Source organism: Salvelinus alpinus, chromosome 7 (genome assembly GCF_045679555.1).
Source record: "Salvelinus alpinus chromosome 7, SLU_Salpinus.1, whole genome shotgun sequence".
In the NCBI taxonomy this organism is placed as follows: domain Eukaryota; kingdom Metazoa; phylum Chordata; class Actinopteri; order Salmoniformes; family Salmonidae; genus Salvelinus; species Salvelinus alpinus.
In genome coordinates, this window is record NC_092092.1 from 27,686,380 (window position 1) to 27,710,899 (window position 24,520).

The 24,520-nt window shown below is 43.1% G+C and overlaps 3 protein-coding genes across 3 annotated transcripts in view; 2 read left to right on the top strand and 1 right to left on the bottom strand.

Annotated features, from left to right (window-relative positions):
- Nucleotides 1-18,071, bottom strand: part of tex2l (testis expressed 2, like) — a 30,640-nt gene extending 12,569 nt beyond the window's left edge. Inside the window, exons 1-2 of the mRNA XM_071409693.1 lie at nt 17,650-18,071; nt 886-2,389 (exon numbers count right to left, since the gene is read on the bottom strand). Coding sequence (XP_071265794.1) covers nt 886-2,358 — 1,473 coding nt within the window. The 5' untranslated portion in view covers nt 2,359-2,389; nt 17,650-18,071. The remainder of the gene's footprint in view (nt 1-885; nt 2,390-17,649) is intronic.
- A 1,599-nt stretch (nt 18,072-19,670) lies between these two features.
- On the top strand, nt 19,671-21,280 carry neurl2 (neuralized E3 ubiquitin protein ligase 2). Its single transcript, XM_071408781.1, has 3 exons — nt 19,671-19,804; nt 20,001-20,784; nt 20,919-21,280. Exons 1-3 carry the CDS (start codon nt 19,673-19,675, stop codon nt 21,032-21,034), a joined length of 1,032 nt encoding a protein of 343 aa, XP_071264882.1. The 5' UTR covers nt 19,671-19,672; the 3' UTR covers nt 21,035-21,280.
- Nucleotides 21,281-21,510: 230 nt separating this feature from the next.
- msrb1b (methionine sulfoxide reductase B1b) lies at nt 21,511-23,552 on the top strand. Its single transcript, XM_071409696.1, has 4 exons — nt 21,511-21,675; nt 21,970-22,112; nt 22,279-22,396; nt 22,601-23,552. Exons 1-4 carry the CDS (start codon nt 21,621-21,623, stop codon nt 22,609-22,611), a joined length of 327 nt encoding a protein of 108 aa, XP_071265797.1. The 5' UTR covers nt 21,511-21,620; the 3' UTR covers nt 22,612-23,552.
- Nucleotides 23,553-24,520: the final 968 nt, after the last annotated feature.

The window sequence follows — 24,520 nt, forward strand, 5'->3', positions numbered from 1 at the left end:
CAAAGAGTGAACATACACCATGACACATAGAAAAAGCTACAAAACAAAATATCTATCAATATTAGACTTGACTCTTCGGGGAGCCTAGGTCATTTAAATAGTGTTAGTGTTAGAGACGAAAAGTCTCAAAACTCCCTCGCACTGACGTCCACGACTAACTGTTCACCCCAAGGCTCAGTCTGACATCCACCTTATAAACAAACCCACCAATTAACCACGGGAATTATCCCTCCTCATGAAGATAACCTCTCTTTCCCCCTGTGGCGCTACACTTTACCACTGATAAGACTGTTTTGCCTGCCAATGAACCTGAGAAATTACACAGCCTCAACCTCTCTTGCTCAGTTAATTGCCTCTGGAGCTGACTACGCTGGGTCGGAGCTATACCCTGCATCTGGCAAGGCTGTGCTCTGCTCGGCTGTGCTCTGCTCTTCTGTGCTCTGCCCTGCTGTTCTCAGCCAAGGGAGACAACACTAATGAGGCTCTGTATCTCTTTAAGTTTGGAGGAACTTTTTATTGGGCGACGTTAATTGCATTCCAGGCACTTTTAGCTATCGCACAGGCACCACATTAGAAAGGATTCAGGCTCAGAGAGGGAGAGAGGGGGGAATGGGAAGTGCTGACTTGTTTTAGGAAGAAAAGTTCTAAGAAGTGCATGCCACAGTATGGAGGATTTAAAAAGATTGTTTTCTATTCAGACAATTCTTGTGTGGGTGTCAAGATCTGTAAAGACCAAGGCCATTTTCTGACTCCATGGTTATAAGTTCCCATTCACACCTAGCTGGTCTTTTGTGCTGAGAGAAATGAACTGTACAAAAAGGAATTCACCTTCAGCTTCTTATCTTTTTTTGGGGAAAAGGTTTTCACTATTGAACATTAACTTACCTTGAGGACGTCTGATTCGTTGCCGAGGGCATCAGCCTGCTTGACAACCTCAGTCAGGGCCTGAACGTCTCTGTGTGGATGTGGCTGAGCTGTGTGTCTGGTTGAGCCCAGCCTGATGAGCAGCAGCCCCAGCAGGAAGCCAAAGGCCATGCCCAGAGCCAGGCCTGACATATAGGGGCCCAGGGGAAGGATGAAGTAGGCGTAGGACAACACAGCCACACAGAACAACACCATGTGTGGTGGAGGAGGTGGAGAAGTGGGTTGAACAACCACACGATGGGGTCCTGAGGAGATCAGCGAACCAGGCAATCTCCGCGGGCGCCTGTGATGATGACTCTCGATGGCCACAACCTGCATGACTTCATCGTAGGTGCAGATCTCCAGTTCCTCTGAATTGTCGTTGAGTTTGTTACCGTGGTGATCGTGGACAGAACATGTTCTAGTGGGCAGACCCTTCTTTGGGTGTTTGATGCACGGCCAGTCAAACACCGGCGGAGAGTCACCGTCCGCTCTCTTGGCGCACCGCAGCGGAGACTCTGTGATGCCCACCTCCGGACTGTCCATCCTCCCCACATAGACACCTCTGGAGCTGGGGGAGCCAGCTGAGTGAGTCCCTGTAGCTCTCTGGTGCTTGGGGCTGCCTGCTGCTGCATTCTCCTTCTCATCCCCCATGATCTTACTGAAAATACTGATAGGTTTACTGAACATAGGCTCCTGCATGGCCTCAGAGAACTTCCGCTTCGTGTCCTCCAGCTCCATCTTGAAGAAGCCCGCCTTGGTGCCCTCGGATGGGGATAGAGCGATGGGCGAGGGTGGCGCGGTACGGGAGTCTCCGTCACTCCTTCCCTTAGGCTGAGTCAGGTTCTTCCACTGCAGGTGCAGGTTGAGGCGGGAGTCAGACTTGGACTGCGACACCTCTGGCTCTGAGCGGGAGATCTCAGTAGAGATGGACTTGACTAGGCTAAGGAAGGGCCTGGGTCTGAGGGATGAGCCATGAGGGAGCTCCAGCTCCGTGGACAGGGACTTGACCAGGCTAGCCAGTGGCCGGTGGGTGGAGGTGGCTGGGCTGGGGGAGAGGAAGCTGGGGGCTGAGTTGGAGCAGTCCCCCAGGGACCCAGGTGAGGAGGGGGAGAGGGGTACGTGGAAGGCTGGGGAGTGCAGGTAGTGTTGGTTCTCCTCTTCCATGGAGTTCTGTCTCTCCTTGGAGAGGGAGATGTAGGGAGTCTGGTCATCATAGTCGTTGTGTTCAAGGGGGAAGATGAGCTCGTCGTCATCCAGACTGTCCCACTCACCCTCAGTGCCTGTTAGCTGGATCACGATGCCCCTCCTGAGCCCGACATGGTGGGCCGTAACTGGGGGAGCAGAAGAAGGAAAGTGGGCAGGGCTCTGGGGGTCATGAGGTGGCCTTAAACCTCCCACTCCATCATCTCCTCCTTCTCTTCCTCTTGCCACATTTTCTCCTATCTCTGCCATTTATTGTCTTATCATTGTAGACCCGAGGCACCTAGGAGTCAGCAAAAGAAAGAGCAACCCGGTCAGCTACTGTTCATGATTAAGTCCCAGGAGAAAGGGAGAAGAGAAAGAGAGAGAGCTTCTTTTCATATGTTACGCCTCATTTTCATCGTTAGCATTCCTTTCAGTGAGAGTCTGCCCTTCGTGTTCATGCAAGGAGGTGTGAATGCAGCTTGGCAAGCAAAGGGAAATGACATAATTTTAAATCTCTATGTTGACGTTTGCCTACATCTGAATTAGGCCCCCAATAACAACCTCTCCGTCTCCCGCTGCTGTCGCTTCACATTTCAAATCAAATCAAATCACATTTTATCGTTCACATACACATGGTTAGCAGATGTTAATGCGAGTGTAGTGAAATGCTTGTGCTTCTAGTTCAGACAGTGCAGTAATTTCTAACAAGTAATATAACAATTCCACAACAACTAACTAATACACACAAATCTAAAGGGATGGAATAAGAATATGTACATATAAATATATGGATGAGCGATGACCGAGCGGCGTAGGCAAGATACAATAGATAGTATAGAATACAGTATATACATATGAGATGAGTAATGCAAGATACGTAAACATTATTAAAGTGGCATTATTAAAGTGACTAGTGATTTGTGTGTGTATCTGTGTGTATGTGTAGGTGTAGGTGTGTGCTTGGAAAGTAGGGCCTATACAGAAATAGATAAGAGTTTCCTCCCCAAATGTTGTTTAAAGTAGGGCAGAGCACTGGGCTTGAATCCAATGCTGTACTTTGGGGGCCTGTTGCTCCAAATACCATGCAGATTTCGGGTGGAAGAAGTACTGATTAAAATGTAAGATTACACTCATTCACAAGGCTAGACTAATATATTAATAAATTCATGTATATGAACAGGGAAAAGACACATTTTTCATATAAGCCTGATGTAAACACTGTTTGTAGAGGTGTTGGCCTATCACATCATAGAATAAGCCGATGTGCACTTCAGCTCTGACCAATCGTATGATTGGGGATCTATTATACACATTTCTCTGCATTGTTGCCATGCAACCAAGTGATTTTTAGATTCACCTCAATCAAGGCACTTCAGATTCCACTCTCAGAGGAAATAAGATGTACAGTATGTGTCTCTCATACTCATCCGTCTATGAGACATCAGTTGGTTTTACTCTGATCCCTGCCGTCAGAACCCAGAGCAGTCCAGAGCAGCCCGCCAACATGATCTGATGACTGCTTCAGCAGCTTAAAGAGCAGCTTATGTAATACTAAGATGAATGGTAACGGTAGTCAGAGATGCTTTCAATCACCTCCTCCAGGCAGCCATTTTGACAGCATGTATGTTAACATCTATTCTACACCATGGTACTAAAGAGCTGAATGGCAGAATTGGCAGTAGGCCTGGCTATAACATTATCGGCATTAAAGGCAGCTAGTAGTCCAAGTCAGTCCAAGAAAAGAGCATGTGTAGATCAATGGACAGGAGGAAGATGATGATAAGGACCCTATGAGATACACTACAGTGCATTTGGAAAGTATTCAGACCCCTTGACATTTTCCACATTTTGTTACGTTACAGCCTTATTCTGAAATGGATTAAACCATTTCCCCCCCTCATCAATCAACACACAATACACAATAATGACAAAGCAAAAACAGGATTTTAGAATATTTGCAAATTTATAAATAAAATAACTGAAATATCACATTTACATAAGTATTCAGACGCTTTACTCAGTACTTTGCTGAAGCACCTTTGGCAGCGATTACAGCCTTGAGTCTTCTTGGGTATGACGCTACAAGCTTGGCACACCTGTATTTGGGGAGTTTCTCCCATTCTTCTCTGCAGATCCTCTCAAGCTCTGTCAGGATGGATGGGGAGTGTCGCTGCGCAGCTATTTTCAGGTCTCTCCAGAGATGTTCGATCGAGTTCATGTCTGGGCTCTGGCTGGGCAACTCAAGGACATTCAACGACTTGTCCCGAAGACACTCCTGCATTGTCTTGGCTGTGTGCTTAGGGTCGTTGTCCTGTTGGAAGGTGAACCTTTGCCCCAGTCTGAGTCCTGAGCGCTCTGGAGTAGGTTTTCATCAAGGATCTCTCTGTACTTTGCTCCGTTCATCTTTCCCTCGATCCTGACTAGTCTCCCAGTCCCTCCAGCTGAAAAACATCCCCACAGCATAATGCACCATTCTTCACCATTGGGATGGTGCCAGGTTTCCTCCAGACGTGACGCTTGGAGTTCAGGCCAAAGAGTTCAACCTTGGTTTCATCAGAACAGAGAATCTGGTTTCTCATGGTCTGATAGTCCTTTAGGTGCCTTTTGGTAAACTCCAAGTAGGCTGTCAGGTGCCTTTTACTGAGGAGTGGCTTCTGTCTGGCCACTCTACCATAAAGGTCTGATTGGTGGAGTGCTGCAGAGATGGTTGTCCTTTTAGAAGGTTCTCCCATCTCCGCAGAGGAACTCTGGAGCTCTGTCAGAGTGACCATCGGGTTCTTGGTCACCTCCCTGACCAAGGCCCTTCTCCCCCGATTGCTCAGTTTGGCCAGGCGGCCAGCTGGTTCCAAACTTCTTCCATTTAAGAATGATGGAGGCCACTACCTCATGGCTTGGTTTTTGCTCTGACATGTACTGCCAACTGTGGGACCATATATAGACCGGTGTGTGCCTTTCCAAATAATGTCAATCAATATAATTACCACAGGTGGACTCCAATCAAGTTGTAGAAACATTCCAAGGATGATCAATGAAAACAGGAAGCACCTGAGCTCAATTTCGAGTCTCATAGCAAAGGATCTGAATACTTATGTAAATAAGGTATTTCTGTTTGTTATTTGTCATACATATGCAAAAAAATCCCCAAAATGTAGCTTTGTCATTATGGGGTATTGTGTGTGCAGTACCAGTCAAAAGTTTAGAAACACCTACTCATTCCAAATACATTTTGATTTGTTGAACACTTGTTTGGTTACTACATTATTCCATATGTGTTATTTCATAGTTTTGATGTCTTCACTATTATTCTACAATGCAGAAAATAGTAAAAAAAAAAAAAAAAAATGTAATGAGTAGGTGTGTCCAAACTTTTGACTGGTACCGTAGATAAAAAAAGATCTATTTTAGAATAAGACTGGAACGTAACAAAATGTGGAAAAAGTCAAGGGGTCTGAATACTTTCCCGAATGCACTGTATATATACAAAAGTATGTGGACACCCCTTCAAATTAGTGGATTCGGCTATTTCAGCCACACCCATTGCTGACAGGTGTATAAAATCGAGAACACAGCCATGCATTCTCCATAGACAAACATTGGCAGTAGAATGGCCTTACTGAAGAGCTCAGTGAGTGCTGAAGTGCATAGATCGCAAAACTGCCTCTGGAAGCAACATCAGCACAAGAACTGTTCGTTGGACGTTTCATGAAATGGGTTTCAATTGCCAAGCAGCCGCACACAAGTCTAAGATCACCATGCGCAATGCTAAGCGATGGCTGGAGTGGTGTAAAGCTCGCCGCCATTGGACTCTGGGGCAGTGGAAACGCGTTCCCTGGATTGACGAATCAAGCTTCACCGTCTGGCAGTCTGACGGACGATTCTGGGTTTGGCGGATGACAGGAGAACGCTACCTGCCCGAATGCATTGTGCCAACTTAAAAGTTTGGTGGAGGAGGAATAATGGTCTGGGGCTGTTTTTCATGGTTTGGGCTAGGCCCCTCACTTCCAGTGAAGGGAAATCTTAACGCTACAGCATACAATTACATTCTAGAGGATTCTGTGCTTCCAACATTGTGGCAACAGTTTGGGGAAGGCCCTTTCCTGTTTAAGCATGACAATGCCCCATGCACAAAGCGAGGTACATACAGAAATGGTTTGTCGAGATCGCTGTGGAAGAACTTGACTGGCCTGCATAAAGCCCTGACCTCAACCCCATTGAACACCTGTAGGATGAATTGGAACAACGACTGGGAGCAAGGCCTAATCGCCCAACATCAGTGCCTAAACTCACTAATGCTCTTGTGGCTGATTGGAAACAAGTCCCGGCAGCAATGTTCCAACATCTAGTGGAAAGCCTTTCCAGAAGGGTGGCGGCTGTTATAGCAGCAAAGGGGGGACCAAGTCCATATTAATGCCCATGGTTTTGGGATGAGATGTTCGACGAGCAGGTGTCCACATACTTTCAGTCATGTAATGTATAGACAGGGAATAAGATACCATTTCAGATGCAGACTAGGTCAATTACTCTGTGAGTTAAACTCCACCATCTGTGGTTGGTTATGTAACTGCATTATGGAGCTATGGCACAAATTCTACAGCATCTGGCGGCAGATTCTCTGTAATCCCTTCAGCCAAAATGGGCTGGAGAGCCATCAGATATTAGAGTCACAGAGTCGCAGACAGCATTAGACCTGCCTCCCAGCCTGGGGACAGGGGGATAGAAGGCAAGTTCTGCAGGGTAAATGGGTGCACAGTGCATTTACATGAATAGTAGAAATATACACAGGTGCATGAGTGCACACACACAAACACACACACAAACACGCTCTACAGATGGTCATACTAACAACAAACTATCTGTTGATAAGTAACTGCTTGCTAAGGTTACAGTTAGGGTTAGGTTTAGAATAAGGGTTAGGGTAAGGGTTAAATTTAGGGTTAGGACTAGGATTACGGTAATGGTTAAATTTAGGCTTAGAATAAGGGTTAAATGTAGAGTTAGGGCTAGGGTCAGTAGATAGTTAGTTGAAATGTCACTGATAGGCTGTAGAGCATCTATCCAAATAAAGCGTTACCATGTATTCTGAGAATAAAGCCCTTTCCTCAGTCTGTAGTAATCCATAGCCTAAACCAGAGGCAGCACTGTACTGTGACAGACATGTCTGCATCCCAAATAGCACCTTATTTCCTTTATAGTGCACTACTTTTGACCAGGGCCCATACAGTGCCTTCAGAAAGTATTCATACCCCTTTCATCCCTTTTCCACATTTTGTTGTGTTACAACGTGAGATTAAAATGGATTTAATTGTCATTTTTATGTCAACAATCTGCACAAAATACTCTGTAATGTCAAAGTGGAAGAAAAATTCAAACATTTGTAAAAAATATGAAAAATGAAACACTAATATATCTTGATTAGATAAGTATTCATCCCCCGAGTCAGTTAGAATCCCCTTTGGCAGTGATTACAGCTGTGAGTCTTTTTGGATAAGTCTCTAAGAGCTTTGCACACACCTGGATAATAATGTACAATATTTGCACATTATTCTTTAAAAAATTCTTTAAGCTCTTTCAAGTTGGTTTTTGATCATGCCATAGATTTTGCCATAGATTTTCTAGCCAATTTAAGACAAAACTGTAACTAGGCCACTCAGGAACATTCAATGTGGTCTTGGTAAGTAACTCCAGAGTATACAGTGCATTCAGAAAGTATTCAGACCCCTTGACTTTTTCCACATTTTGTGCCTTATTCTAAAATTGATTAAATCGTTGTTTTCCCTCAGAAATCTACACACAATAACCCATGACAAAGCAAAAACAGGTTTTTAGAAAGTTTAGCAAATGTATTCAAAAAAAAAATAAATGAAATATTACATTTACATAAGTATTCAGACCCTTTACTTAGTGCTTTGTTAAAGCACATTTGGCAGCGATTACAGCCTTGGGTCATCTTGGGTATGACGCTACAAGCTTGGCACACCTGTATTTGGGGAATTTCTCCCATTCTTCTCTGCAGATCCTCTCAAGCTCTGTCAGGTTGAATGAGGAGTGTCGCTGCACATCTACTTTCAGGTCTCTCCAGAGATGTTCGATTGGGTTCATGTCCGGGCTCTGGCTGGGCCGCTCAAGGACATTCAGAGACTTGTCCCGAAGCCACTTCTGTGTTGTCTTGGCTGTGTGCTTATGGTCGTTGTCCTGTTGGAAGGTGAACCTTTAGCCCAGTCTGAGGCCCTGAGTGCTCTGGAGCAGGTTTTCCATCAGGGATCTCTCTGTACTTTGCTCCGTTCATCTTTCCCTCCATCCTGACTAGTCTCCCAGTCTCTGCCACTGAAAAACATTCCCACAGCATGATGTTGCCACCACCATGCTTCACCGTAGGGATGGTGCCGGGTTTCCTCCAGACGTGATGCTTGGCATTCATGCCAAAGAGTCCAATCATGTCAAAGAGTTTCATCAGACCAGAGTATCTTGTTTCTCATGGTCTGAGAGTCTTTACTGAGGAGTGGCTTCCATCTGGCCACTCTACCATAAAGCCCTGATTGGTGGAGTGCTGCAGAGATGGATGTCTTTCTAGAAGGTTCTCCCATCTCCACAGAGGAACTCTAGAGCTCTGTCAGCGTGACCACCGGGTTCTTGGTCACTTCCCTGGCCAAGGCCCTTCTCACCCGATTGCTCAGTTTGGTCGGGCGGCCAGCTCTAGGAAGAGTCTAGGAAGAGACTCTAGGAAGAGTTTGGTGGTTCCAAACTTCTTCCATTTAAGAATGATGGTGGCACTGTGTTCTTGTGGACCTTCAATGCTGCAGAAATGTTTTGATACCCTTGCCCAGATCTGTGCCTTGACACAATCCTGTCTCAAAGCTCTATGGACGATTCCTTCAAACTCGTGGCTTGGTTTTTGCTCTGACATGCACTGTCAGCTGTAGAACCTTATATAGGCAGATGTGTGCCTTTCCAAATCATGTCCAATCATTTGAATTTACCACAGGTGGACTCCAAGTTGTAGAAACATCTCAAGAATGATCAATGGAAACAGGATGCATCTGAGCTCAATTTCGAGTCTCATAGCAAAGGGTCTGAATACTTAATAATGTATTTCTGTTTCAAAAAATATATACATTTGCAAATATTTCTAAAAACCTGTTTTCACTTCATTATGGGGTATTGTGTGTAGATTGATGAGATTATTATTTATTTAATCCATTTTAGAATAAGTCTGTAACGTAACAACATTTGGAAAAAAGGGGTCTGAAAACTTTCCGAATGCACTGTATATGGCCTTGTGTTTTAGGTTATTGTCCTGCTGAAATGTGAATTTGTCTGCCAGTGTCTGGTGGAAAGCAGACTGAACGAGGTTTTCCTCTAGGATTTTTGTTGTGCTCAGCTCTATTCCGTGTCTTTTTATACAAAAAAACTCCCTAGTCCTTGCCGATGACAAGCATACCCATAACATGATGCAGGCACCCCCATGCTACAAAATATTAAAACGTGGTACTCAGTGATGTGTTGTGTTGGATTTTCCCCAAACATAACGTTTTATATTCAGGACAAAAAGTTAATTTCTTTGCCACATGTTTTGCAGTTTTACTTTTACAGTTTTGCTGACTTATTGCAAACAAGATGGATGTTTTGTTATTTTTTATTCTGTACAGGCTTCCTTTTTTTCACTCTGTCAATTAGGTTAGTATTGTGGAGTAACTAGAATGTTGTTGATCCATCCTCAGTTTTCTCCTATCTGTAACTGTTTTAAAGTCACCATTGGCCTCATGGTGAAATCCCCGAGTGGTTTCCTTCCTCTCCGGCAACTGAGTTAGGAAGGACGCCTGTATCTTTGTAGTGACAGGGTTTATGTTGATACACCCTCCAAAGAATAATTAATAATGTCACCATGCTCAAATGGATATTCTATGTATTTTATTGTTATCCCATCTACCAATAGGTGCCCTTCTTAGTGAGGCATTGGAAAACTTCCCTGTTCTCTGTGGTTGAATTTGTGTATGAAATTTACTGCTCGACTGATAACTAATATGGCGTGTGGCGTACAGAGATGAGGTAGTCATTAAAAAATCATGTTAAATATTGTTATTGCACACAGAGTAAGTCCATGCAATTTATTATGTGACTTGTTAAGCACAATTTTACTCCTGAACTAATTTAGGCTTGCCATAACAAAGGGGTTATGAAGTGCTTCAAAAGGCTGGTCATGACACACATCAACATCATCATCCGAGACACCCTAGACCCACACCAATTCGCAGACCGCCCCAACAGATCTACAGATGACGCAATCTCAAATGCACTTCACACCGCCCTCTACCACCGAGACAAGAGGGGAAATAACTATGTGAGAATGCTGTTTATAGACTACAGCTCAGCGTTCAACACCATAGTCCTCTTCAAAGTCATCACCTCGCTAGGGACCCTGGGACTGAACCCCTCCCTCTGCAACTGGATCCTGGACTTCGTGACGGGCCGCCCCTAGATCATGAGGGTAGGCAACAACACCTCCGCCACGCTGACCCTCAACATGGGGGCCCCTCAGGGGTGTGTGCTTAGTCCCCTCCTGTACTCCCTGTTAACCCACAACTGCGTGGCCGCGCACGACTCCAACACCATCATCAACTTTGCTGACGACATGATGGTTGTATGCCTGATCACAGACGGCGATGAGTCAGCCTACAGGGAGGAGGTCAGAGACTTAGCAGTGTGGTGCCAGAACAACAACCTCTCCCTCAACGTCAGTAAGACTGAGGAGCTGATTGTGTATCATAGGAAAAAGAGGGGAGAGCAGGCCCCCATCAACATCGACGGGGCTGTTGTGGAGCTTAACATGGTCCACATTAACCCGCACAGTCGTAAAGAGGGCATGATTTGATTTAATGATTTAACATGGGCCCTGAGATCCTCAAAAGGTTCTACAGCTGCACCATCGAGAGCATCCTGACTGGCTGCATCACCGATTGGTATGGCAATTGCCCCGACCTTGACCGCAAAGCGCTACAAAGGGTGGAGCGGACAGCCCAGTACATCACTGGGGCCGAGCTCCCTGCCATCCAGGACCTCTATATTAGCTGGTGTCGGGGGAAGGCACAAAAAATTGCAAAAACTCCAGCCACCCAAGTCATAGACTGTTCACTCTGCTACCGTCCTGCAAATGGCACCAGAGCATTGGATCTCGGACCACCAGGCCCTGAGACAGCTTCTACCCCCAAGCCATAAGACTGCTAAATAGTTAATTAATGGTACCCTAACCGTCTGCACTGACTCTCTCTTGCACTGACCCTAGGCACACTCACTAGACTATATATACACACCATATACACACTCACTCACACATTCACAAATACTACACACACACACACGCATACCGAGACAACACAAACACACATACATACACACTTTAACACTCATCATTTGCTGTTGCTAGTCTGTTCTTTATTTAAAACTCTTATTATTATCTATCCGGATGCCTAGTCTCTTTACCCTGCCTTCGTGTACATATCTACCTCAAATTTTTTATTTTATTTATTTATTTCACCTTTATTTAACCAGGTAGGCAAGTTGAGAACACGTTCTCATTTACAATTGCGACCTGGCCAAGATAAAGCAAAGCAGTTCGACACATACAACAACACAGAGTTACACATGGAGTAAAACAAACATACAGTCAATAATACAGTAGAAGAATAAGTCTATATACAATGTGAGCAAGTGAGGTGAGATAAGGGAGGTGTAGGCAAAAAAAAGGCCATGGTGGCGAAGTAAATACAATATAGCAAGTAAAACACTGGAATGGTAGATTTGCAGTGGAAGAATGTGCAAAGTAGAGATAGAAATAATGGGGTGCAAAGGAGCAAAATAAATAAATACAGTAGGGAAAGAGGTAGTTGTTTGGGCTAAATTATAGATGGGCTATGTACAGGTGCAGTAATCTATGAGCTGCTCTGACAGCTGGTGCTTAAAGCTAGTGGGGGAGATAATTGTTTCCAGTTTCAGAGATTTTTGTAGTTCGTTTCAGTCATTGGCAGCAGAGAACTGGAAGGAGAGGCGGCCAAAGGAAGAGTTGGTTTTGGGGGTGACCAGAGAGATATACCTGCTGGAGCGCGTGCTACAGGTGGGTGCTGCTATGGTGACCAGCGAGCTGAGATAAGGGGGGACTTTACCTAGCAGGGTCTTGTAGATGACCTGGAGCCAGTGGGTTTGGCAACGAGTATGAAGCGAGGGCCAGCCAACGACAGTATTATCTATCCTGATGTCTAGTCACTTCACCCTGCCTTCATGTACATATCTACCTCAAATACCTTATTATTATCTATCTTGATGCCTAGTCTCTTTACTCTGCCTTCATGTACATATCTACCTCAAATACCTTATTATGATCTATCCTGATGCCTAGTCACTTTACCCTGCCTTCATGTACATATCTACCTCAAATGCCTCATACCTCTGCACATTGATCTGGTACTGGTACTCCCTGTATATACTGTAGCTCCATTCTTGTGTTTTTTATTTTATTTCACGTGTTAGTTACTATTTATTTTTGATTATTATTTGATAAACTCTGCATCGTTGGAAAAGGTTCGTAAGCAAGCATTTCACTGTAAATTCTACACCAGTTGTATGTGTTCAATACATTTGTATGTGATAAATACAATTAATTTGATTTTGAATACTTATTGACTCAAGACATTTCAGCTTTTGATATATTATTAATTTGTAAAAATGTCTAAACATAATTCCACTTTGACATTATGAGGTATTGTGTGTAGGCCAGTGACACAAAAATCTCAATGTAATCCACTTTAAATTCAGGCTGTAACACAACCAAATGTGGAAAAAGTCAAGGGGTATGAATACTTCCTGAAGGCACTGTAGGACTCTGCCCTATATATTACTAAATAGGGTGCCATTCGGGAAGCGTCCATGGTTATGAAACGCCGCAGCATTATCTATCAACCAGCATTATCCTAGACAGGCTCAACCATGGCTTGGCTAATATAATGCCTCTGATCCTGTCAACTGCATGACACACAACGATGAAGATTTGACGTGCCAACTCGGCACGTGATGTAAAGAGCAAGGAGTACATCCAGTCAGTGGCACATGCAAAGTGCGACATTATGATGGTGCACACTGGCAGTATAGAACAAAACAAATGATTATGAACTAGTTTACCAGTTTCAGTAGTACGTGGATTTTCTATTGTGGGGTTGAACCCTCAATAAAAGTAAAATTCGACATAAAATTGATTCCAAATCTCATGTGTACTGCACTATTCAATACAGGCTACAGAGAAAAACTTCATAGGAAGCAGCAAGTATTTGCCCTGTTAATCTGAGATTTCATTCTGTCTATATAGGAGTTATGGAGGATGACTGTTATTCTACTCCTCCTAGGGCAAGTCAATATTCTCCATCGCAATGAGAGAATTATTGCACAGACCAAGCCAGACAGACAAACAGACAGACAAGCAGGCAGGTCTGTTCCTACTGCTGCTCTCCTCTCAGGCCATGCAGTGTCAATACATCTCTCTGAGTCTGATCAGACAGGGGGACAGTGCCAGAGAACCGGATTAACCATAATGCAGGCTTTCACTGTAAAGTCAGACAAATCATGCTAGGAGGATTATGGACAAAAATAATAACGGATATGTTTGGAATCTGGAAACGTGTTTATGCATGATGACTTTGTTTGTTTTATGCAAACATCACTGAGAGAGATGAGTGACAGCAGTAGGCCTATAAATATCTTCCAATAAACGGGAAGTGGTACAGGATAATGACTAGCGAGCTCAATGATACATGTATGGTATAAATAAATGGTGATCAGTTATGGCTATAAATTATGCCCCGTCTAGAGACAAAAGACAAAACGTTGCTGACATGCTGTTATGACATACAATTAAATAGAGCATTTCAAGCAATAGGTTTATGTTTATGTTTTAATAGTTCCATAAAGAGTACATTTTTAAAATCAAAAACCAGATAGGTATTTGACAAGGGAAGTCAGTTCAGAACAAATTCTTATTTACAATGACAGCCTACCACAGGAAAACTTTAACGACGCTGGGCCAATTGTGCGACACCCTAAGGGACTCACAATCACGGCCGGTTGTGATAGAGCCTGGAATTGAACCAGGATCTGTAGTGAAGCCTCTAGCACTGAGATGCAGTGCCTTAGACCACCGCACCACTCAGGAGCTCACTTACAGTGAAACACGGAAATCATGATCTTCATTTTGACAGTTTGTTGAAAACGTGACATACACTGAGTGTACAAAACATTAGGACCACTTTCCTAATATTGAATTGCACCACCTTTTGCCCTCAGAAAAGCCACTGGGATGCTGGCCCATGTTGACTCCAATGCTTCCCACAGTTCTGTCAAGTTGGCTGGAAATCCTTTGGGTGATGGACCACTCGTGATATACACAGGAAACAAAGAAAAATCTGTCACCTACTACCATACCCCATTCAAAGGCACTTAAAACTTTTGTCTCGCCCATTCACCCTCTGAATGGGACACATACACAATCCATGTCTCAATTGTCCCAAAGTTCCCCTTCATCTACACTGATTAAAGTGGATTTAACAAGTGACATCAATAAGGGATCATAGCTTTCACCTGGTCAATCTGTCATGGCAATAGTATCTCAAGGGAGGGGTTCAGTATGAAATACACTCACTTCTAGATGTGCTGGGTGGTACCACCCCAAGGCTTACTATAAAAGCAGGTGACCGTGCTTTATTTGGCAATGGTTTTGGTAAATGGAATATGCTAATATATTTTGCATGATGCTTCCTTTACTAGGGCACATTCAAATGTTGCTACATGGCACATTTCCAGATATGACCAAAATCAATGTTTTTGCTTACCATTTCATACACATCTATGTGTTATACAAAAAACACCAACATGTAGGCTATGAGGAGTATACCTTTATATTTGAAGCTACATCCATCTTAACAAGAAATAGAGGACAATGGTGGTCATGTCAACTCCTTGTATGTTTCCCAACACACAACTATGACTGATTAGGGGCACAGTTGCCTAGTTTGCTCAAAATTCAATGATTGTGAGTTCGAATCCCACACGGGGCAGATACATACAGTTGAAGTTGTAAATTTACATACACTTAGGTTGGAGTCATTAAAACTTGTTTTTCAACCACTCCACAAATGTCTTGTTAACAAACTATAGTTTTGGCAAGTCGGTTAGGACATCTACTTTGTGAATGACACAAGTAATTTTTCCAACAATTGTTTACAGACGGATCATTTCACCTATAATTCACTGTATCACAATTCCAGTGTGTCAAAAGTTTACTTACACTAAGTTGACTGTGCCTTTGAACAGCTTGGAAAATTCCAGAAAATTATGTCATGGCTTTAGAAGCTTCTGATAGGCTAATTGACATAATTTGAGTCAATTGGAGGTGTACCTGTGAATGTATTTCAAGGCCTACCTTCAAACTCACTGCCTCTTTGCTTGACATCATGGAAAAATCTAAAGAAATCAGCCAAGAACTCCACAAGTCTGGTTCATCCTTGGGAGAAATTTCCAAATGCCTGAAGGTACCACGTTCATCTGTACAAATAATAGTATGCAAGTATAAACACCATGGGACCATGCAGCCATCATACCGCTCAGGAAGGAGACGCGTTCTGTCTCCTAGAGTTAAACGTACTTTGGTGCGAAAAGTGCAAATCAATCCCAGAACAACAGCAAAGGACCTTGTGAAGATGCTGGAGGAAACAGGTACAAAACTATCTATATCCACAGTAAAACGAGTCCTATATCGACATAACCTGAAAGGCTGCTCAGAAAGGAAGAAGCCACTGCTCAAAAACCGCCATAAAAAAGCCAGACTACGGTTTGCAACCTGACATCGTACTTTTAGATCGTACTTTTTGGAGAAAAGTCCTCTGGTCTGATGAAACAAAAATAGAACTGTTTGGCCATAATGACCATCATTATGTTTGGTGGAAAAAGGAGGAGGCTTGCAAGCCGAAGAACACCATCCCAACCGTGAAGCACGGGGGTGGCAGCATCATGTTGTGGGGGTGCTTTGCTGCAGGAGGGACTGGTGCACTTCACAAAATAGATGGCATCATGAGGCAGGAAAAGTATGTGGCTATATTGAAGCAACATCTCAAGACATCAGTCAGGAAGTTAAAGCTTGGTCGCAAATGGGTCTTCCAAATGGACAATGACCCCAAGCATACTTCCAAAGTTGTGGCAAAATGGCTTAAGGACAACAAAGTCAGGGTATTGGAGTGGCCATCACAAAGCCCTGACCTCAATCCTATAGAACATTTATGGGCAGAACTGAAAAAGCGTGTGCGAGCAAGAAGGCCTATAAACCTGACTCGGTTACACCAGCTCTGTCAGGAGGAATGGGCCAAAATTTACCCAACTCATTGTGGGAAGCTTGTGGAAGGCTACCTGAAACGATTGACCCAAGTTAAACAATTTAAAGGCAATCCTACCAAATACTAATATAGTGTATGTAAACTTCTGACCCACTGGGAATGTGATGATAGAACTAAAAGCTGAACTAAATAATTCTCTCTCTTATTATTCTGACATTTCACATTCTTAAAATAAAGTGGTGATCCTAACTGACCTAAAACAGGGAATATTTACAAGGATTAAATGTCAAGAATTGTGAAAAACTGAGTTTAAATGTATTTGGCTAAGGTGTATGTAAACTTCCGACTTCAACTGTACATACCTGTGTATTTGTTAATCCTTTATTTACAATATTCACCACATGCCCACACATTTCTAATTCTGAAAAGTGAAAGCATACCTATGAGAGGGGTCACCCTGGTAGTAGTTGTATGTTTTATACAGTACCCAAAACCAATCTGTGAGTAAATTTGACCATTGGAAAAAGAGCTACCTTGTAAATACTGCAATGCAGGTTGGATTGAGCCCCTAATCTTAATTTTCAAGGTGATGATTACACTTTTCTTTACAACACAATACATGTGAGTCCACATTTCAAATATTTATTTTATACCCCATTAGGGATTCCAATTTACAACTCAAGTGGCAACAGATGTCAGGAACTCGGCGCCTTACCACTGTGAGCTAACTGTCCAGAGGGTCTTTTGCTCGCGATGCACACAATGTTATTATCAGAGCGTGTCAGTGGACTTCTGCTAAGTATGTATACTGAGAAAGTTTTGGGACAGGTACATCTACGTTCACCTACCAACGAAATTAATATTTATTAGCAATTCCTCCCACCCACAACTTCACCCACAACTTCTCACCTGAGATGTTGTGTTTGTGGCCGGGTCAAATGTACATTTTGAAGGGGTTGGGCAAAGGCTGACATTGGGGTTGACAGTTACCCTTTAAAGTATTTGAACTTGATGAAGGAAAAGGAAACCGCACACTGCTCTTGATAGTATCACCGATATTTAATAAGCTTACGTATCGGCCACACGGCCTTCGTCAGAGCTTTTTTGAACTTGAAATTAAATATTTCGATGCTCCAAAACATATTCAATTAAAAAGCAATAATATCAAGTACCAAAACTGAATTCAATTTACCTGGTTATCGCTGCAGCATGGACACAAACCACACCACTTCTCCTGTATTGTTCAATTATCACTGACACATCGAGAAGGGAACTCCAGTCACGATTAACTTGACAATACGATTTACAATTCGATAGTTTTATTCTCCAAAATAACGGTGTGTCAAGGTTGTCAGATGCGACCTAGAGAGATGTCCAGCGAAATGCTCACAGTGCGCGCTTGTCACATCACAAGCCTGGTTTGCTGCGCCCACTTGTATCAACAATGTTAATTCTTCACGACGGACCACAGTAAGAATAATTGTCGGTTGTTCGTGTTCAGTGATGTGTAGTGACTGTCTATTAAAAAGAGAAAGGTGCGCTGCCCACTGATCTTTTAATAGAAAATATAGTGTGACTCCAGTTCCACCACGCGCTGCGCTCGTGCACACCTCCCACTTGCGGACTCTGTTCTAGATATGACACGCGCTCCCAGCATCATCAGCAGAAGCTCTAGAGCTCCTCTCACCAATCTGATTATAAAAACCATGGCCGCAGTGCACTTTAATCCAGATTAAATATTCCAGCCTCAACACACTCTCTCCGCACTTTCTCACTCTCACACACGCACACACACCTAGAGTGAAACAGAGATGCTCAGTTGGTGTTGCTTCTATAGCCTACCTCTCTTTTTTTTTTTTATAGAAGGTTTAACTTTATTCTGAAGTCATTATATAAATTCAAACAATTGTGAAACCACATATGAAATGGCCAATATATTATTTCACACAAGCAAGCCAATAAAAAAATATACAATCACATTTTGAGTCAGTCTATTTTTCACAGGCCATGGATGCTATGACAATGCTCTCAACCCCATTCCATAGAAACCTTTATTAACTTGTCCTATAGATAAAAAGAGCAGGAGTCATCTCACTGGCCTGGAGCAGGAGAACACTTCAGAAAGCAGGGGAGAGGGAGAAAATAATGAACAGGGCACTCCATCTATCTTGGCCTAGATACAGAAAGCTCTGGAAATGACAAGGAACTGGGCATAGTGTTCAGACTCACTGCTGCAGCTGAGGAATACCCCCCCCCCCCTCTTTCTACCATCTCTCTCTCCCTCTCTCTCTTTGCCTCTCTCCCTCTCGCTCGTTCTCTCCTGCTTTCTCTCTTCTTCTCTTCCGCTCTCTCTCTTCTCTCTCCACCCCCTCTCTCTCTAGGATAACCCCCTATTAGAGGATACCTTCCTCTGCCCAAAGGAACAGTTGTTGTTGTAGCTATTCTCAAGGATACTGTGACATCATACCGCTCATCCCTCTCCTCTAACACAACACTGATGTCACTGATGTTTTTTTCTTACAATGGGAGCAGAGTCAACATACTGAATACACAATCTACATCAAGCAGAGTCATCTCGTTCAAGTCTTATATAGACATGGTCTGCATCTTAGATGGCAGCATTCTGCCTATATAGTGCACTACTTTCAGCCAGGGCTCAAAAGCAGTGCACTGTGTAGGGAATAGGGTGCCATTTGGGACGCAGTGATGGTCCTATGGCTTCTTCAGAGGTACATGATATAAATGTGGGGTGCATTAATATATCATTATAATGACTGATTTACATAAGAATACATTTGCACTGACTATATTTAGAAATCGGATATCAGATAGTACACCTAGCAACATATGAATTTATTAACATATGATACTATGGTAATTAGGTATTATCATACAGCAATTAGACACCTCTATATTGCAGTATATTGGCCTAATGACTGATTTACCTACAAATTGTATTCAGACAATGTTGTTCAGACTTTAGACTTACTAATATAATACTGTAGATCCATGGTCTTATCTGGCATATAGGCGTTGTGATAATTAGACTACTGTATAATACTGTGCATATTATATTGTGAAATTAAATGAGCACTTGGGCCCAGGGGGTTCTCTAACTAACCACTCCCCATCCATCCATGTGTGTGTTTATGGGTCTCCCCTTGCATACCTTGCCATCTGTTGACATATGCAGCTGTTCAAAAATAGCCCTCTCCATGGCACCAGAAACTTCCCTGAGTAGCCAACAGATAGGCACTAGGCTAAGGGGTAGTTGTGTGTATGCGAGTGTGTGTCTGCACAATGACCATGCGTTTACTACCAACTCTACTCAAAATAAGGAAGACACCGTAAGAGCTTTGGATAGAGGGCCACTGTACACCTTTTTGTATGGTTTTGGTTGGGAGTGTATTTGTTTATTTTATTATTTCATTCAGATCCACAGGCGACAGGCCTACTCTTTAGGCATATCATTTCCACTGAAGTAACTGTATCCAGTCCACCAAGTCACTTTGTGACATGGAACCTTTACCTTTTCTTGACCAGTTTCAGGAATTCCACCATATCCATGGAACCAACGTGCAGCTAGATCCTACGGGGACCCAGGCTACCCGAGTGGAGAGCTTTGCCAACGGGGTGTGCTTCAGCAGAGAGCCCCTGAGTCCTGGGGAGATCTTCCTGGTGGAGATCGAGGAGAAGGAGCTGGGCTGGTGTGGCCACCTGCGGATCGGGCTGACCGCCAGAGACCCTCTGACCTTCGAAACGGTGCCTGAGTACTCCCTGCCGGACCTCATGGACCTGGGGGACAGCTGGGTGTTTGCTATCACACGAAACCACAACCGGGTAGTGGAGGAGGAGGCTGTGGCACCTGAGGGAGAGGGGGCAGGAGATGGAGGGTTGGCCGGGGGTCATAGGTTAGGGGATGGTAGGGAAGAGGGAGGTAGGAGGCTACCTAGGCTGGTTGGTGGTGATGTGGAAGAAGAAGCGATTAATCCCAAACCCAAGACGTTCTTCACAGACTCCCACCTGCACATTGAGAAAGTTAAAATCCCCATGGACAAGCTGGTTGGTCGGAGTCGACCCGGACGCTTCAGCCACATCTTGGATGACCTGTACAAGACCAATGCCCTCCCCCCCACTGCCAGACGTAGTCGGATAGGGGTGCTGTATGTGCCCAAAGGACAGGGCCTGGCTGACATGCATGTTGTCATTAACGGAGAGGATATGGGTGCATCAGCTAAGGGCATCCCAATGCTGCAGCCTTTGTATGCTGTGGTTGACGTGTACTCTGCTACAAAGCAAGTTCGCATTGTCCAGGTGGAATATGGATGTAAGTGTCAAGTGAATGAAACCAAAACATATACAATATACACATACAAATATTTCAGATTGAGGTCGTTGTAGTTTCTATTAATTAGTTTTAACAAGGCTTTTCTCTCTTTCTTTTCTCATCCCTTGCTTCAGTTTCCTCCCTGCAGACTCTGTGTAGAAAGTGCATCCAGAAAAACATAGTCCACAGGATGGCTCTGGACTGGCTGGAACTGCCTGAGAGACTCAAACACTACTGCAAGTATGAGTGACAGACAGCGCACTTTGGACTGAGCACCTCCTGAAGAAGCTTCTCACGAGAGCCGAACTTAAGATCCAAGTGGTTTATGCATTTCAGAAAAGATTAATGTACTTCATGTGTTTATATTTTTGAGGTCTTCTTTACAATGAATCCCTGGTCTCTTACCAGTTATGTTTTGAATTACTGATTGACATATTATTTTTTGTATGTCAGAGATGCTTTTATGGAAAACTGGTAAATAAATGGATGACATCAACTTCTTATGGTCTATTTTCCTCCTATATCTACCATACAGTTATTTGTGTCCGCTGTTCGTGTGTCCCGAAAAGTATTCTAGATGTATCACTTACTTAGGCTACTTGTAACTCACTTGCTTCGCCAGGACTTTCTCCAAGATTCACTTGTTGTCTCACTGTTTGTCCAACACTGACATCTAGTGGTCAAGATTTGAACCGTGGGCAGGGCTTGCATAATACAACTTGGTCACATGTGCGGAAGCTTATCTTGTAGCCCGACCAATTCTGTGCTGCCAGTCAATTTAACTTGTCGCTGTCAAAGCTTATCTCCACAAATAGTGTTCTCTCTTTACATTCAGAATGTCTTTTTGCTCATTTTTTGATGGCGAGGTCTATAAAGACCATTTCAAACCAGGTGAGTATTTCTGTGATTAAGCACATTTTTGCTTTGATTGGTGTTGTGACTTGCTCTTGTTTCAGGATTAAATACTACTGAACTGTTACTACAGGCGAATTAATCAGTTCTCTAAGCTGCAGGTTAGGCTACTATTCTTGTGTGTTATACAAGGTTTGTATAAAAACCTCACTACATCTAAAATAGTCATTAGATGTATTATAATGCAATATAAATATATTGTTACATACATAATGTGTATCTTTCCTTAATGATGACGTAACCCCCTATACCCCTCTACCTGGTTCTCTCTAGGTATGTATGTGTGTTCTCAGTGCAACAACCCACTGTTCTCCAGCAGGTCTAAGTTCCCCCACTCCTCCCCGTGGCCTGCCTTCACTGAGACCATCAAAGAGGACAGTGTCACCAAGATGATGGAGTCACTCACAGCCTTCAAGGTAGGCTGACTCTCCTAGAGATTTACATGAATATCCCAGATTGTGCCTCTAAACCCAATCTTAAATAGCTGTAAATATCAGAGTTGACCTTTAATGGGATTGTTTACCTCAAAATCAGTCTCTTCTTACCTCAATAGTGGTGTAATGTTGTGGTAATGGTGTCCAGGTGCTTTGTGGGAAGTGTGGTAATGGACTGGGCCATGAGTTTGTCAACGACGGTCCGGAGGAAGGCATCTCACGATTCTGAATATTCAGCAACTCGCTCAAGTTTGTCCCAAATAAAGGTAACGTGCCAAAAGACTATTCAGAAAAAATAACTGTTTGGTTTATGTATAGTTGTGTTAATATTAATCTAGTTGAATGAGGATTTGCCTTTTATCAAAATAAAAACGTCCATATTTTGACTCACATTTGCTTTTCTATTTGAGTGTGTACTAAAATGCACTCTCCTCTCTCTCATTCTCTTCGCTCTCCTCACCTTGCTCCAGACAAACAGTAAGTCGAGTTGAGGAGCCCAAGCAGGTAGCTGTAGCCTCACATCACAGCCCTGTGTAAGGGCCTGGTCAGTATGTGACGTGGACAGGAACAAGGCCCAGGAGGGAAACCCTGTACACTGATGACTCTATGACCAGCCTGGAATACAGGGACATTCTAGAGAAACATTATTTTCCCCCAAGATAGTTGTTCTATAGATGTGGTAGTTTTTTCAGTGCATTACAGATATAAAAGCATTCCTTGAAAACCTCTTATAATAAGCATGCAGATTTAGTTCATCTTTAAGATATAGGTTACGTTAAGATATAGGCCTATGGTGGATTATATGCTTTTTATGCTAATCTGCATTCCATTGCTTTGTAGCAGCTCAAGCATGTGAAGCAATTTGACGTTTTTTTGTATTTAGTTATTTGATGATTTATTTGAATATACTTACCATGTATTCCGGAAGGAGGTGACACAGTTGGTGCAAGGTGTCATGTTCTTGAAAAAAACTCTCACTGCAATTTAGCCAAAGACATACGCAGGCTTGCTATCACATCTATGCATTTGATGTACATGTATACTTCTCATTGAAATATCACTTCCTTATATTATGTAGATAAATATTGAACAATTAGCTGAATTTTGGTTGTATGGACCATTTGTGATTTAACATTGCTACAGTATATTTGCACATTGAGCCATGTAAAATGGCATACTTGAATTGACTAGCATGATTGCTTATTATTTATATGATCTCGTATGTCATTTATGACTGAGTGTTCTGTTGTGTGATTCCTATGACATTATTTTAATTAATACATGTTCTAACTGGCAATGCAAATGGAATAAACAATGCTTTTTCTGGTATTAATACAATTGCACTGATGAAATGCAGATGCTTTGTTTATCTGTCATGATTCTATTATATTGATAACAATAAATGACTATAGTTTACTAAAACCATTGCCTCTGTTACATTGTCTCTCATTATTTACTCAGAAATTGAGAAATCTATTTTAATTGAGGTTATAGACATTTGCAATTCCTGTCCAGCTGGAGGGGCTATCTCTCTGTAAATGAGCCACTGAAAGCACCCCCAGCTTGGCGCATCGAATGTTGTATGCCTGGTTGTGGGAAAGGAGTATTTTAAAGTAAGGAAAAAACTCCCCTTGAATTTGCCAGATTTAGGTTGGTGGAACTTGAGGTGTAGATCGTTTTAACAAAAAATTTAGCTGAACGTTATACACCGTACTGTGTTTAACGTCTTTGTGATGCAGTGTATAGAGTGTCACCAACATTTTGGCAGCAAGCTGCCTTTTAGTTATTTGATTATGTACCAAGTGGCCACGGTTGGTCTCTTTCTCTGTGTCCCAGCTGGAAGTCATTCTGTGAGACTTGGCAGTGGCACGGACGGACCCTGTGGGGGAAGGAGGGGCCCTGCAGACCAGCTAGACTCAGAGGGGTATCATTTACTGTACCAGCACTACTGACAGACACACTGCCCTCTTACGCATCACATACTCGCTCTTGACATCATGTATCTGAAGCAGTTCCTACTCTGCTGTATGTGTCTTGAGGGAGCTGCTGTGTGTTTTTGTGGATTTCACCACAAGTGTTATGCTTATTTTCTTTAAAAAGATTGATCCTTGTAGTGAACATTTAGAGTGTACTCGAGCCCATTAAAACAAAGCAGAGTTCAGAAATTTTTAAACATATATAATCAACACACTGAAGACCTGAACATGAGTATAAATGCATACATTTTGACCTATGTATCCCTCAGTTACGCCCTTTGAAAACCAACATATGATCTCAACTCCATTAGGGTTAAACTGTCTGACCTGGCTGTTGTCATTGTAGTCAGAAAAGAAGAGGAAGACAATCTGTTTCCCTCCAGCAGGTGGCGTTTTTTCGTTGTTTCGCCCACC